Source organism: Telopea speciosissima, chromosome 6 (genome assembly GCF_018873765.1).
Source record: "Telopea speciosissima isolate NSW1024214 ecotype Mountain lineage chromosome 6, Tspe_v1, whole genome shotgun sequence".
NCBI classification, from domain to species: domain Eukaryota; kingdom Viridiplantae; phylum Streptophyta; class Magnoliopsida; order Proteales; family Proteaceae; genus Telopea; species Telopea speciosissima.
In genome coordinates this window covers 46,475,095-46,489,289 of record NC_057921.1, presented here as the reverse complement: position 1 = coordinate 46,489,289, position 14,195 = coordinate 46,475,095, and the positions used below count along the sequence as shown (strand labels likewise).

The window sequence follows — 14,195 nt, the reverse complement described above, 5'->3', positions numbered from 1 at the left end:
ACCCACACCCTTCCCTGTCCCCTACCCAAACCCCCTGGATCGACCCCAGCTGTAATTCCAGTACGCTCCACTGCCACTGCTCACCTCCCTTCTCAACTTCAACACCCTCCTTACAAAATCGCCACTGGTACCAAATCCCAATCCGATTGATCAGAGACTTTCTCTCCAACTGATATTCCCCAATTAAGAGTAGTGGATTCCATGTTGAGCTTCTCTTTCGTTCACGATGCGCCATCATAAATCCAGCACACCAATATATAGTCCACATGACATCAAACATGTTAAACGTGTTTTGCATGAATACCTAAGTCGCAAACGTTTTTTTCTCATATCTAGCAACTCAATACGGCATATCACATTTTAAACGGGAAAATTTGGACAACTGTTTTATTTGCATTTCAAACACATTTTAACAAGCATAGATGTAGACTAGTCCCTCAATATCCAACAGTCGAAATTGCCAAATCATGCATTCATGTGACAGAAATTGATGATTTGTTTAGAAAACTTCTCCAAGTTGGTAGAATATTACTGTCACTTTATTGTAATACTTGTGCCCAAAATACAGGGATAATTTGGATTTTTCACTATTGTCGCAGATCTTGAGTCAACAATCAATTGAAAATCTTTATTTTTTATGTGCGATCACTTGAAACGCCACTGGTATCATATCCCAATCCGATTGATCACAGACTTTCTTTATAACTAATATTCCCCAATCAATGGTAGCAGATTCCATGTTGAGCATCTCTTTCATTCACGATGCGCCATCACGAATCCAACATACCGATATATAATCCTAATGGCATAAACCATTGTTATACCAAAACCCGTAATGTAACACCGTAACGAGGAGGATCTATCATATCAAAAGGTCAACTAGTGATGAGTATACATTTCTCCTTAATACGACAGACAGTATCACATGTGAAAATTTATACTAAATTCTTTTCCATACACACTAACGATGTATACTTACATTTATGCCCAAAAGCAACATTCTAGTGACATACAATGTAACGACCATATGAACAGAATGTCCGATACTATCCCTAGTCGAGTACTATTTTTTATGAAAACCCATGAAACAAACTTATAAGCCCGTAAATAAATTCATATAATAATTAAAATTAAATTTATTTATTTAAATATTTAGGTTTGATGGACATATTCCACCAGTAAGATCACAAATATTTAACACCTTAACGGGTGTCAATAAGAAAATCCCATATATAAATATACACAAATCATAAATCTCCAAATCTTCGTTGGTCATCAATGCTTACCAACTCTGATTTAAGAGAGAGAGAGAGAGAGAGAGAGAGAGTTTGTGTGTTTAGAAATTAAAATGTTAATAGAGACGCTTACACATGGTAAGGCCATCACCAATGGAAATGTGTGATAGTTCGATCCGGGAATCAGAAGCTAAGAAGCTGTTCAACTTCATCAAGGGTCCTCTGCAAATCCTCATGAATGATGGCATCTCATCATTCTCCCCCATTGCAACTGCTCCATACATCAAAGTGTTATCATATGCAATAATCCCTCCTACTTTAACTAGTTTCTTTAGTAGCTCATGATATTCCATGTAATTTTCCTTGTCAGCATCCACAAATGCAAAGTCAAAACCTTCTTCTTCATGGTTACCCTGCACAAGTACATATACCCCACAGGTTAGTTTTAAGGGAGAATGTTCTCTGTGCCGGAGACGCAGGTTGCGTCTAGACACATGGGGGTGGGCGTAATGACCACCCTGCCCCCCTGAGTGGCAGGCCCACGTGTTTGAGCGCAGCCTGCACTGCGGCACATAGAACATGAGCCCGATAAATAGGACCTAAATCAAATATGAAATCAAATTAAAACCCACAAAGAAACTGAATACAAAAGCAAATAAAAATTGAAATCGAACCGAACCGAATCGATTTGGTATTGGTTTAAAAAATGTATTCCTATTCTCGGTTCAGTTTTGGTTCTACATTTTATTTCTTAAACCGAATCAAAACCGAACCGATTGACACCCTTAGAGAGAGAGAGAGAGAGAGAGAGATCTCACATTGGTTAACATTTCATTCAGGACTGGCATGGCAGGTGAATCAATGAAGTTGATTTTGTGCTCCACATTGGCCTTTTGGATGAAAGGTAAACCAATACTCCATGCTTCCTTATCTGGGTCTATTGCAATTATCTGCCAAAATAAAGTTTTATATATTATAATACTAAAACTACTAAACGCGGGAGCCTTGTGCACTGGGTACGACCTTTTTTTTTAATGCTAAAACTAATTAACTAATTAAGCATTGGTTTGATGCTCAACCCAGACTTAATCTGACTTAAAACCAGGTTAAGATTAGCCCAACCCATTTCTTGGATAAAGAAAGGGATTATGTAGTTCTGAACCAACCGGGTTCATCTATTTTTGAGATTTGTCAACCAATCATCTGGAAGAAAGTAGAATAATGCATTGCCTTCCTAGGTGGGCCATTTCTCTTAATTGAGTTGGCCCAACCCATCATAGCATGGTTTAAGTCTTTGAGAACACCAAGAATGAGTTGGGCCGAACTTGATCAGGCCTGCAAGGGTTGGGAAAGTTTAGCCCAAAAAATAGGTAAGAGGTTAGGAGTTTGCAACTTTGCACCTCTAGGCTAGGATACAGTGAACATCAACCGAGCTCCTAACGCAGGCCGGAAATTATCTCCTGCAATTCTCTGCCCGGTCTATTTCCCTAAGTCCCTCTAATAAGAGGGGGGGGTGTGGACCCCACCCGGGCAGTGTGTTCGGGCAAGGGATCACCCCCATTCTTCTTACACAAGGAACCTTAACTAGTCAAATTTAAATGAATCCGGTCAGTTAAAATAGTTCAGATCAAGCCGATTTATGAGGTTTAGTTCTCCCAAGGTTCATATCAAGATTTGAAACATAAAAGCAAAAAATTTCCCACTTTGGCCAAACTAGAGGGCACAACTTCGACCATATGGATATCTAGAACCAGAACCGAAATTGAAACCGAAACCAGCCATTTAAAATGAATCGAATCGAACCGAATTAAATAGGTTCAGTTTTGGTTTCAAAATATGGAACTTTTTATTGGTTCGGTTCGATTCGATTCGGTTCAAATCGAATTAGGAACCTAATAAATCATATTCTTTTTTAATTATCCAAAAATAATAATAACATGGATGATAAATTTTAGTCTATTTTAATATTGAAAATTTTTTAAGTAGATTATGACTCTAACAAACAAGGGTTCTTTTGTTTTAAAAATGCAAAAAAATTGTCCAAACAAATAAAAGAAGACCAAAATCGAATACAAACCGAGATCAAAACTGAGCCATGTCGTTTCGGTTTTGGTTTGAAAACACATATTCGTATTTGATTTCAGTTTCCACATGTTGTATCTTAAACTGAACCAAAACCAAACCGATTGACACCCTTACTTTAACGTATTGTCAGATTACCTTGCTTTCTCTCTCATGGGTGGGTGGGGATTTTTGGCAACCATGATTGTAATTACTTACCTTGCCATGATGGGGCAATGCAAGAGCAGTGGTGAGAAGGGAATAACCAGTGAAGACACCGATCTCTATTGTCTTCACAGCATTCGTGAGCTTTAAAAGCATTGCTAGGAACTGCCCTTCATCAGCAGGCACACCCATGACGCTCCTGCATAACATTTATCCCAACAATATCATCGTAACAATCATCGGAGGGATTGATTGAGATAGAGAAAGACTCAGAGATAGAAGCAGAGGGGTGAAAACCAAGGTGCGTCGGGTTCCTCTACTGCCGAGTTGCCTCTACTGTCGACTGTCGTGTACACCCTAGACACAGCAAGGCAGCCAAAAGACTGCCCTACCCCTACCCGAGCGCCTTGGCCGAGCAAGGGTAAGACCGCTTTGCTGTGTCTAGGGCGCACGATAGTAGAGGCAGCTTGGAAGAAGAGGATCCGGATCCTTGGTGCTGATGTACTTTTAAAGTAATTATTGTGGATGTACTTCTAAAGTAATTATGTGGACTTCAGAGACAACATGGTTCACCTGTGGCTTAAAGGAATTGGGATCCGTTCCTGTACCAAATGGAACTCCACCATGTGGGACGGATGCACCTTACAAACACACCTCATGGGGTAGTGTTGGGGAATCCGGATCAGCTATCCACATGGGGACAGATGGGGACAGATCTGACACCTCCATGGGGCATGGGTCCCACATCCTAGAGGCAGGTCCCACACCCCAATGAAGGATTCAGATTTGTCCCACCCCTTACCAGCATTAGGCTACGTCAAAGTAGTTAGCCGGGAACCTAAGGCTGTCAATCAGTTCGGTTTCGGTTTCTGTCCCATGCCTTGATGGTGTGATCCGAAAACAAACTGAGAATCGAGTTAGTTCTAGAAGTGGAAACCGAATTCAAACCTGCTCGATTCGGTTCGGTTACAGATCTAATTCGGTTCTCCAATACGGTTCCATTCAGCTAGATTGTCAATTGTTACTGCCTTATTATATTCTCAAGAAACTCCATTTGTATAAATAAATGCTCACAAAACATTAAAGGAGTAAAAAAAATAGATAAAAATCCCAAATGAGTTCTCTATTTTCAGATCTTATCTTTCAGCTTACCCATCAATAAAGTCAAAGAAACACATCAAAATTATAGTTCCCAAAGGAAAGGCAACACCATTAAAAAACAAAGATATAGGGTTTTGGATTTAAGTGTAGTATTTGGTTCGGTTTCGATTCAAACCAAATGGTTTTTGAACTAAAACCGTAACCGAACCGAAACGAATTGATGCTCATATGAAAGAACCAAAGCCAAACCAAATTTATTCGTTCAGTTAAGTCAGCTCGGTTTCGGTTTGGTTTTGACATCCTTATTAATTGGAACTCCTCTTGGTATTGGGATCACGTTCACGTACGTGAACGTGCGAGAAGTGAGCCGTTCAGATGGAATCCACTTGCACATTGGTTAGTGCACGAGGCTCCCGCCACTGCGGGGTTTGGGAAGGGTCATAATGTATGCAGTCTTACCCCTACTTTCACAAAGAGACTGTTTCCAGACTGGAACCCGTGACCACTTGATCACAATAAAGCAACCTTTACCATTGCACCAAGGCCCGCCCTCTACTGTAAAGAAGCTTAGAAGAAAAAAGCAGTAGAACTTACATGTGGCCATACTTCTTAACAATTGCCTCTCTTACTTCCTTCAGTTGAGCATGTTCCCTTGGAAACACACTGGTTTCTAAGATATACTTTATGACAACAACAATAACAAAAACAAACAGAAAAAGTAATGTATAAGAAGATCTTGTCAGTTTTTCAAGTTCCTGATCTGATAACATAAACCAGTTGATCTGTGAAAGTCACAAACCTTAAGGAGGGTTTCACTTTGGAGGATGCCTCTTCCTGCCATGGCTTAAGACCTGAAGCTTTGGTGTGGAAAGCAATGGATGTGACAATGACTGAAGTGTGAAGAAAAGAGAAGGGGAGAAAGTACACTAAATAAAAGGTTACTCGTACTTAAGGTCCGTCTGATTGTGTAGGTGACCTAGTTGAGTTTTGAATGACAAGTAGTGTATATCTGCCATTCCGCAGTCCCAAAAGTTGGTTGTTGGCGGGTGGCTTGTGTGATTACTAAAAGTTGAAGAAAAAAAAAAATCGACAGCTCTTCCCTCATTTTTTTCTTCTCATCTTAAATCGTGAAACCATTTAATAAATGGTTAGATTTTGCTGTTAAAATTGGGACCATTTGGTAATGTTGTGGCCGAAATCTGTGTGGAAGACATGGACGTCTTGCAAAGAGTAAAGGACATGGAAGAGACTGGGAGCGGACTTCAAGTGGGGATTTTCCGATGCCTAAGTCAGTCTCCGAACAACAGTAATAATGGTTAATTTTAAAATTGGGACCATTTGGTTATGTTTGCCCTTAATCCACATGTGGTTCTTGACATTGAAAAAAGGGCAAAAATATTATTAAATGTATGGTTCTTAGAGCCACACAAACCTATTCAATAGTAGTCTAGGTCATGATGGTTTGAGGAATCGGTATTGGATCGGTTGATTCTTATCGATATCGATGGAGATCAATACTGATTCCTGGCCAATTCCGTATCGGTGGTACAATTCAAATAAAGGTAAAAATGTAAATTTTTTTCAAAGGAAGCAATCCAGGTTCCAATCAAATTTCAGACTTCTTATTCCCATTACTCTTACCACCACACTTTGTTTATTGGATTGGGCTCTTCTGCAGAGCGGCATAGTGTGCAGCGTACATCCAACGGCTGGGCTGCCTTGATACGCACACCAACACACATCCTAACGTGCATTGTGACAGCGGTGTGCAGCGCTACAGAGGAGCCGAATCCTTCATTACATTTACATCTATACAGGTATATAGAAACAGCAAATGAGGGTTGAAGGAGAAAATCAATATCTTAAAATACCCCAAGTCCTATAGAACTGAGATTATTTTTTTAGGCAAAAAACACAAACTTTATTAGAAAAGACTGGTACCGGAGGAAAAAATTTGAATATGAGATTCAAGTTGAGTGCTCCATCTTGGAACCTTCTCTACCTCTATCATGGTTTGAGGTATCAGTATGGGATTGTCTAATACGGCTAACACTGCATGGTTTCAAGGTGATCGATACCAATACCTGGTCAATACTGAATCAGTAAAAGTGTAAAAATCCTCTGCCGTACTGCAGGGTATGCACACGGCACAACAGAAGCCATGTGTGCCACGTGGCCTCTGCTATGTTGTGCCACAGGATGTGCAGTCCGAAAAAGATATTCTTTTGAGGTCCTATATATCTTCAGATCTTCCCTTATTTGCCAGATATGAAAGAAAATGTGTTTTAATGGTATAACGCTTTACTATTTGCCACTTGATAGTAGATGGGTTTGTCCATGTGATAGAGGACCCCACATACATCTAATAAATAAGGACGTACTCCAGTGCGGGGTCTGGGGAGGGTCATAACGAACGCAGCTTTACCCCTGCTTTCACAGAGAGGGTGTTCCAAACTTGAACCTGTGACCACCTGGTCCCAATGGAGCAACATTTACCATTGCACCATGGCCCACCCTCACCCCACATACATCTCAATGGCTAAATTTTACTCCAAAATAAGCAAGGAAAGTTGCTCAAATTCTGATTCAAAGATTTTAGTAAAATTATCAAATGCCATCAAATGGAGATGAATATAAAACACAAACTGACATTTAATTACTTCATCTAATCATTTTAAGCTGAAATTGTATCAATGAGATGCTTACCTAATCCGCTATCACATGGACTAACTCATGTACTGTCATGTGTCAGTGAAACGTTTATACTTCATTAAGCATAGTGTCTCATCAGCCAAATTCTAGCATTTACTCGCCATTCTCTCAATAACTGCAACATGACGGCTAGAGTGAGGCTGAAAGCTTGTGGAGGGGTAGACTGCAAGGTCCTTAGTACATGCATCAAGTTCCATGCATCCCAATTTGATTTGCCAAGTAGCAAAAGAAAAGATAGCATCTAGAACTACCATGAGGATGGTTACATATATATGAGAGGGATAGGACTACGAAGGTCTGCATGTACAATCTAAACAATTTCCTAGATATTCAATGGTCTGAATTACCACATCACTCTTCCACATGAAAAAAATATTGGATGTACCTTAATAAGGAAATTAGGTCAGGGTGTAATTGAACTTCTTTCCTATAGAAAAAGAAAACTCTAAAATCTTCATTCTTGAAGAATCACAATTTTAGCCGTAACCAAGGAGTTTCAACAAAATATATCATGATTGTTCTCTTGCAAGGCACAACATCATTCCAGTTGTTTTAGTATCGTAAAATGCAAAGTTTATTTTCCTTCTCATTCTATATATGAGTAGTAATTACGAATGTTTACCTATATAATGTCCATGAAAGTTAAACTATACTCCTCCTACCACCACCTCCTCCATCGTTGGAGCCGGCGGGCTGCCGCCTTTGGTCTCTCTCTCTCTCTAGCTCCCACAACATTTTTCTAGTTGTTTTCTGGCCATAAAATGCAAAGTTTATTTTCCTTCTTATTCTATATATGGATAGTAATATTTACGAGGGTTTATCTATAGAATGTCAATGAAAGAAACTCTAAAGAAAGAAGTTCTGTTTTTTTTTTTTTTTTTCCAGTAATAAGAAAATTTATTCAGCAGAATTTCGTGGGAAACATAAAGGCCTCTTGAACAAGAAGTTCATGAGGCCAAGGAGTGAAATGAACGTTTTAAAAGAATTCACCTTGGCATTCCAAATTTAAAAAAAAATTAAAAGAAATTTACATATGGGGTACTTATCATTTAGAGAAACTAAACCTGGATGGCTCACGTCTTTGGGGTACCCTTTTTCATATTTTCAACTTTGTTCATATTACCATCTCCATAAACTCCTCTTACACTGATGGAGCTAGGGCTGCTGCCTCTCTCTCTCTCTCCTAATCTGTTTATTTCTCTCCCCCAGTACCCCGCCCTATTTTCCCTAGCTTATCCCATATATTTACTCAAAATCTCCTACCATAAAACAATTTTTCCCCCCCCGGAATATAAAGTTCTACCTCTCTTTCTCTCCTGATATTTTAAATTCTCATATTACCCCTGGTAGCCTATCTTCTCTTCCTCTTCCAGCAGCCCACCGCCGCCCTGCCACCTTTCACAAACACCACCTCAATTGAATTCTTGTTAGATGTGGAAAAATAAGCATTAAGACAGAGCAGCATCACCATAGCTCGTCTTTTGGACTCTCACTCTCCATATGAGCCTTGTTAATGTCTTTTTCAGAATTTGAAATTACATACTTGACTAATTATGAGAGAGAGAGAGAGAGAAGGTAACGTATTTAGGGAGAGGGATCACTGTCATGCCCCTGCACCAAAGTGGGGGTCAATTAAAGCACACGATAGGGGCATCCAACAAGGATGAGATTTTCCATTTCACAAGGGATGGGGTGGTCATTGCGTCTGGCACAGGTGCCACGTAACTTGGCAGCCTTCTTTTTCCCAATTATTTAAGAACAGTTAAAAAAAATTGTTTACAAAATGATATAAACGTAACATACCGGGTATGTCATGTCATTTTTAATAGCGGATGGTTTTCCTCCAACCATGATCATCCCTTGAGCAAGGTGATCGGATGGAGTGCAGAGGATATAGGGCAGAATGTTTTATAATTTATACCCAAAAAAAAAACAAATTATTTAACACGTTAAAGGCGCCAATAAAAATAAACCTCTTTATATATATATATATATATATATATATATATATATATATTTTTGGAGACAGGAGGGATATCCGACTTTAGGTCGACTAAATCCCCCGGGGCTCATACATGACTCCCACGTCACGCACGAATCGGGAGCTTCTGGGCCCTAGTGAACCTCAAGCGGGTGGCCCCAAGAAATTATGCAGCAGCGAAATACATAAAAAAAAAAAAAAAAAAAAAAAAAAAACTTAGGAGTAGGAGGGGATCGACTAAATCTCTTTATTAATATCCTAATCCAAAGTTGGAAATACATATTGAGATACTTAAAAAAACTTGGGAGTAGAAGGGAGATCGACAAAGGAACCCACAAATACAGATGGGTTTTGGTGAAGGGGGTGTCAAACATTGACTCGGTGCCCTACTTCCACGGGCTGCCTTACATCTCGCATCACATTTACTGTCGCAAGGTCCCAAAATCTGATAACATGTAGCACCATCACCTGTGATGCTGTTCCATTTTCACAATAAAAACACAACAAATCAAAGGAATTAATTTTAGGGATAATAATTAAACCCTACTAATAAGCCTTCTAATTCTGTAAGAGGTTTATCTAAATGATTCACATATAACTAGGAAGCCCCCTTTGCTACATGTGAAGTTTCAAGTAAAAGTGACAAAATAAAACTTTGAAAGTCTAGAAACAATGGTTTGAGGAATTGGTATCGGATTGGTAGAATCGTCTGGATGAGATCGATATCGATTCTGGGGCGAACCCATATTGACGCGGATGAAGGGTTACAAAAGTTAAAAACTGAATTTTGGATTGAAAATCGATGGTAAATCTGTCAAATCCGGGTTGATCCAGGGTGATCCAAATCGGTATCGACGGAGCCAATCCCTTGTTTGATACCAAATCCTAAAACCCTGGCTACAAGAGAGTGCTATGACACACATAAATAACTGAAAATTAGAGGGATGCATGAACATACATGCATGCCATGACAGACCATCTAAACAAACTTTTGCCTTCTAATAAAACTAGGGCTGTGTTTAGGGTGCATTCTTGGAATGCTTTCTAGGTCGATTTTGCATTCTCAGACGATAAAAACAACTATTTTTATCATTTGAAAATGCAAAATCAACTTGAAATGTATTCTAAGAATGCATACCAAACGCAACATAGATATATTTAATGAGAGAAAAAAGATGGTGGAATAGCTGAGATCAAAAGCAGAGCAAAGAGGAGGATATGAAAGGTTGGAGTGAAAAGCTTGGCCATCTCTTCTTACTAAACAACTCTCTTGATGCTAACCTACAACTTGCTTTTTTCTTTCTTCTTTTCTTCCTTCCTTGTCTTCATCTTCAAATTGAGTATTGGGTTATATAGAGTTATCAGTGAATTGAAGGAAAGGTCTTTGCTGAGCTGTTTGGGAGCATTATTTTGGAAACTTTTCTCCTTGAAAGGTTAAAATAGTTTATTTCTTAATTTCATTCCTCATGTGCTGCAAAAGTAAAATAAATCGTATATAAACCCTTATAACCCAAAAAATAAACAGAAAAAGAAATGAAGTAAAATTAATAGGATATAAATGAATGATAAAGGGTATTATTATTATAAGATATCAATGAATATTTAGCAATTAAAATTAGAAAGCCAGGCAATGAGGGTCTTTTGAAAAGTGTTTTTATGATAATATATATGAGAAAATGTTCTCTATGGGGGGTGCAAGGACTGCCCTGCCCCCCATGAAAGGTGGAAATCCCACTCCTCGAGTATGCGTTTTCATTGATCGCACGTGCATAGCCCCTGCGCTCCCCCACAGAGAATGCTTCCAAAAAAAACTGAAGTAAAATTGAAGTAAAATTAATAGGATATAAATAAATGATAAATGACAATGTTTATTATTATAAGATATTAATGAATATAATAGGATATGAATGAGGGTCTTTTGGAAAGTAAAATTAATAGGTTATAAATGAATGATAAATTGTAATGTTATTATTATAAGATATCAATGAATATTTAACAGTTAAAGAAAGCCAGGCAAGAAGTCTTTTGGGAAGTATTTTTATGGTAATATATATGAGAAAATGTTCTCTATGGGGGGCGCAAGGACTGCCCCACCCCCCATGAAAGGTGGAAATCCCACCCCTCGAGTGTGTGCGCTTTCATTGATCAAGCGCATAGCCCCTGCACTCCCCCATAGAGAACACTTCCAAAAAAAACTGAAGTAAAATTAATAGGATATAAATGAATGATAAATGGTAATGTTTATAATTATAAGATATCAATGAATATTTAGCAGTTAAAATTAGAAAGCCAGGCAATGAGAGTCTTTTGGAAAGTGTTTTTATGGTAATATATATGAGAAAATGTTCTCTATGGGGGGGTGCAAGGACTGCCCCACCCCCCATGAAAGGTGAAAATCCCATCCCTCGAGTGTGTGCGCTTTCATTGATCGCACGCTCATAGCCCCTGCGCTCCCCCACAGAGAACGCTTCCAAAAAAAACTGAAGTAAAATTAATAGGATATAAATGAATGATAAATGGTAGTGTTTATTATTATATGATGATATGAATATAATAGGATATGAATGAGGGTCTTTTGGAAAGTAAAATTAAGAGGATATAAATGAATGATAAATGGTAATGTTTATTATTATAAGATATTAATGAATATTTAACCGTTAAAATTAGAAAGCCAGGCAATGAGAGTCTTTTGGAAAGTGTTTTTATGGTAATATATATGATAAAATGTTCTATGAGGTCCAGCAGAGATTCTTCAGATTGATGCAATTCCAGCTGAGATTTCTCAGATTCAGGGTGAGGCAGTGGTTGCACCATTACGAAAATGCACCATGGAGAGAAAGTCAGCTATACCATCTATTTATGAGGTCTATCTGGGAGAACATGACTATGACATTGGTTGTGTGGTTGATCCAGTTACTTATTCGGGTATTGTTTCCAGTCCTTAATCAGATTTGTGGTTAGATGCAAGGAGAGAAAAGATGCAATCGATGAAGTATAATGATGAAGAATTAGTAAGTGGGAGATCAGGCATGATTGAAGCAAAGAGAATGAAACAAAGAGACACCAGGATCGTTCAACTCAGGGGAGCAGAAGCGGATGATACCATATTAAACCTCAAACTAATCTGAATTGTTATTCTATAACAGAATCATAAAATCTGAATCCTTGCATGTACATTAACGATGATAACAAATATATATAAGCTGGGTTTTGTAGCCCTACGTGTGATAACGACGGGGAGTTCTAATCTAACTCAAATTAAATCCAACGTAGATAGAGATTGGAAAGAAGGGAAACTCTATCTACGTCAAAAGCTTGAGAATAGATGGAACACGTTAAATCAAGCCCTTTAACTTATCCCATATTAAATTGGTCCTATCTAGCGCTTATACACTAGATCAGGCCCCATTAGGGGCAACCTTGCCTTTCCTTAGCCTATATGTTTGTCATATGATAGTTTAAATGGCACCCAAAATTTGTAGACATCTGTTTTAAGTATTTCAACCAAAAAAAAAAAAGGTTTTAAGTAAAGTATTATTTTTTCATGTCAAAAACATAAAGCATTGAAGGTTCATGAAATTTTTTTATTTTTTTTTTTTTTTGTGAAAATTTATAAATTAGCAATAATTTTTAGGGTAAAATCCCTAAAATGGTCTCTTTCTTCCCATGTGTTGGTGTAGCCCATATTGTGAAATACCATTATTTTCAGCATTGCGCGTGATCGATCATATGAGTTGAAGATGCACGGGCATGCCAGAGTCATAAGGACTCGAGAGATGACCGAACATATCGTATCTAACTTCTAATCAAGAACGTGTGAGTTACCCAGTGCCTTGATTACATGTACTTACATGTATGTTTTAGATGAATATTTCCCACATTCTCCCATCCACGTCTTTCAAGATTCTAGTGTTTTTGGTAGAATCTCGAGGAGATGAAGAGGAAAATACATTTTAGTTGCAAATGATCATCTCTCGTCCCACAACGTGATGATCATTTGTTGTTATTGAAACCCCTCTCCCTCAGCACAATTTGAATGAAAGGTCATTTGAGATGAGAGATTGAAAATTTAGAAGTCTCGTTGGAATGCACCCATGAACTTATTCCAAATAATTTTGAGAACATTAAGGTTCGACAAAGAACTGACAAATGCAAGAAAGTCCCCGAAGAAGTTGTTGAAGGAAAGTTCAAGGCTTTGTAGTACATGAAAGTTTCCAATGTTACTTAAAAGGGACCCAAAAACCAGAAGGCAAACCTGTGGTTTTGTAGCACTACCCGTATGGGTAAAAAGCCATACACCCTAAGTTAGGTTTGGATTTTCAAATTATCTTTGGAGAGTGGGGGAAGCCATATAAGGGGGAGTAAGTGCCCACCGGGCGGCCGCTGCCACAAGGCAGATGTAAACTCAAGAGAGTTGATACCCTCGACCTCCTCAGACCTGCATCCAGAAAGCTAGGTATACCCACAGAAGCAAAATCACAGAGCAGAGACTTACCCACAGAAACAGGAAAAAGAGCAGCAGCAGCCAACCATGAAAATTTCATTTAATAACCTGGAAAAACTTGTGATATTTGTACTTAATTTACCTACTCCCTCGAATTTTTATCCTATGCAGAGTTATTGCAAAAGGAAGAGAAAACTGGAAAGATGATGATCCAGAAAGAAAAGTAGAGGAAATCCAGGGGGAAAAAAATATTCATGCTACACTTTAACCTACACCAAATACAAAAGTAATGAAAGTGATCCTCCTGATCGATTTGGAGTTCAGACTACAACTGTTTTTTGTTGACAATATACAACACAGATAAATAAAGACCCAGACCGCTACCTTCCCACCCCCCCCCCCCAAAATAATAATAATATTAAAAAAAGACCCAGAACTCAATATTGTTTAATGACATAATTAAAATTATTAAAAAAAATAAGAAATTCCCACCTCC

The 14,195-nt window shown here is 38.4% G+C and overlaps 1 protein-coding gene across 1 annotated transcript; it reads right to left on the bottom strand.

The window, feature by feature from the left end:
* Window positions 1-1,278: 1,278 nt before the first annotated feature.
* On the bottom strand, window positions 1,279-5,446 carry LOC122663698 (flavonoid 3',5'-methyltransferase-like). Its single transcript, XM_043859325.1, has 5 exons — window positions 5,362-5,446; window positions 5,157-5,242; window positions 3,516-3,660; window positions 2,054-2,185; window positions 1,279-1,648 (listed from the first exon to the last, which is right to left on the bottom strand). Exons 1-5 carry the CDS (start codon window positions 5,401-5,403, stop codon window positions 1,352-1,354), a joined length of 702 nt encoding a protein of 233 aa, XP_043715260.1. The 5' UTR covers window positions 5,404-5,446; the 3' UTR covers window positions 1,279-1,351.
* Window positions 5,447-14,195: the final 8,749 nt, after the last annotated feature.